Here is a 2,625-nt window from a genome sequence, read left to right on the forward strand (position 1 = left end):
CACCCAGCATATTTTCCTTCACTTGTTGCACTTGTTGTACCTGTTGTGTTGATGAAAATGGCAAAGCCCCTTCCACATTTTGTGGAGCAAGCATTTTCCTATGAGCTGATGAAGAAGGCAATGCCCCTTCCACATCAAGTGGAGTAAACACATGCCTATCCACTGCAAACAACTTTCTAGCCCCTCTCTAATATGTTTTGTAGGTTTTTGGCTTCTCAACAACTTTAGTCTCTTTAGCCTTCTTATTTTTCTTTACTTTGGCACTGCTAGAAGGCCTTTCTGCTTCTTGAGTCACTGATGGAGGAATTTGATGACCATTGAATATTTCATTGGAAATAAATGTATCCCAAGAGATGTTGAGGAGGTTGAGATGACGTAGCACAATAATCTTAATCAAGGAATAGTGATAAATACTATTCATCTACTGGGGGTATGGCCTTTTCTGTATAATGTAGGCCATCTTCTCAATGTTCCTGAATAAGAATTATAGGATGTTCAACATTTTCACTCTTGTGAAGTGCACAAGAAGCCTAATATGATAGGTGTATAATTTGGAAAATCTTCCCTCACATGTAAAATAATTCATAATTATCCTCATCATAGGGGCATACTTGTCGTGAAGGAACTTGAAAGGAAAGGTCCTTTTCTTCTCATTCCTGTACTCGGATTTGATGTATGGCTCATAGCAGTGCTCATCCAAATCTTGTGCGTTATACCATTTTTCCACCACATTCAGAATCCTTGTAGCATCAACAATGATGGAGGAGGAAACTGTAAATGTCACCCCGGCAAGAGTTACCTTGTTATCATGGAGATTTACTACAAAAACCCTGGTCAACTCAGGATGATGTTGAACTCTTTGCACTTGCTCACAAAACTCATAACATCCCAGATGCCTCAAACAAGAGACAATCATAGGGGAAGCCTCTAACTCTCGGATGTTTGATGGTTCCTCTTTGATAATTATGCCTCCCTTATGTGGTTTTCTCTGACGCTGAGGTTCATCTTCCATGTTTTCACTGCCACTGTTTTCCTCCTCATAATATTTATCCTCTTTATCCATCTTTTTGAGCTTGAAGCTTTAGAAGCCCTAGAGAAGGTAATGAGGAAGTGAGTTATGGTGAATAGGGATATGGGAAGGGGAGAGAAGTTTGTGTGATGTAGGATGAGATATGTATGATGTGAGAGTGAGAGTGGGGGATATTTTTTAATAGGGACTATTTTGTAAGTAGGGGTTTAGGGATTTTGTTTGGGGACTAAGGTATAGGGGATAATTGTATTTGACAATAGAGAATAGGGAATAGGGATGATATTTAGGGATATAACAACAAGATGTGGGAATGAGGGATATGACAACAAGATGTGGGAATAAGGGATATCTTCAAGTTTCGAAAATTACAGTTTTTATTAAAAAATTGAGTGCTTGAATGGCCAAGCTTAGCTCGAAATTCCATGCACCCTACAGCCACAACACACAAATCAAACATCAAGCCAAGCCAATCCAAGGAGGTGTATAATGTGCAAAATGCATCGAAATATGTTGTGAGTGGTAAGTATTATAAATAACTATGTTTTATTTTGTTGCTCGCATGTGGGATAAATCCCATTCAGAAAAGTGTGGTCATCTATATATGTTGCGCCCTTGGACTCATCAAAAAACATGACGGTGATTGGCATGAATTGAGTGCATACTCGTTGGAGAATTTTAGTGGAAAAAAAATCATCTGCAATAGTGACCACGAAAGGAAATAATATCAGAGCCCATGTGGGCATCTTCCCAAGGGAATTTTTTTTTTGGAATGATCATCTGATACATAGAGGCTAGGGGTGTTGCGCATAGGGTCATCCTCAAGTTTACATCGATGAAGGACACCCAGCATTGGTACACATTGACTGGTGACAAGAAGCACTTCATCATTCACGTCCTTGCATTCTTTGTTGCCTTTGACGTGATTGTTCTCGAAAACCTGGCTGGGCATTTCATGAAAGAAGTTCAAGTTCCAGAGGTTCGTGCATTTTATGGGTTCGAGATTTCCATTGAAAATATTCACTCAGATATGTACAGTTTACTATTGGAAACATATGTCAAAGATCTTAAGGAAAAGAATCACTTGTTCAGTGCAATAGAGACAGTTCCTTGTCTGGCAAAGAAAGAAAATTGGGCTCTCAACTAGATAGAGAGTGTTGAAAGTTTTGCAGAAAGGATTATTGCATTTGCTTGTGTTCAGGGCGCTTTATGGTTGGAGTTTCTATGCCATTGGTCTTTGTGGGAAGTTACTTTTGCTACAAGAAATCTACAATTGGGGATCCAGTGAAGACCAATAAAATCCCCTGGAATATTCCAGTGCAAGCTTGGTATATGTGTCCCATTTTCTCAATACAAATGGAAGCATTTTTCCTTTTTGGAGCTATATTAATTGAATTGTTCTTCATATTAACTTCAATATGGATGCATCAATTCTACTATATATTTGGGTTCCTGTTCATTGCCTTTGTGATACTCATTATTACATGTGCAGAGATTTTAGGCAATAAAAAGGAGATCCCGTGGGAAAATAAAGGACATCTAGGGAGCATTGAGTTTTTGAAGGAGATGTGGAAGTATTTGAGATTCCTAGGAGCAGA

At 38.8% G+C, this 2,625-nt stretch overlaps 1 protein-coding gene across 1 annotated transcript; it reads left to right on the plus strand.

The window, feature by feature from the left end:
* The first annotated feature begins 1,862 nt into the window (after positions 1 to 1,862).
* On the plus strand, positions 1,863 to 2,174 carry LOC149205241 (ribonucleoside-diphosphate reductase small chain-like). The gene has a single exon (XM_089397352.1). It carries the CDS (start codon positions 1,863 to 1,865, stop codon positions 2,172 to 2,174), a length of 312 nt encoding a protein of 103 aa, XP_089253478.1.
* Positions 2,175 to 2,625: the final 451 nt, after the last annotated feature.

Source organism: Pinus tabuliformis, chromosome 1_2 (assembly GCF_031772625.1).
Source record: "Pinus tabuliformis cultivar Carrire ecotype Pingquan chromosome 1_2, CPIR1, whole genome shotgun sequence".
Taxonomy (NCBI): domain Eukaryota; kingdom Viridiplantae; phylum Streptophyta; class Pinopsida; order Pinales; family Pinaceae; genus Pinus; species Pinus tabuliformis.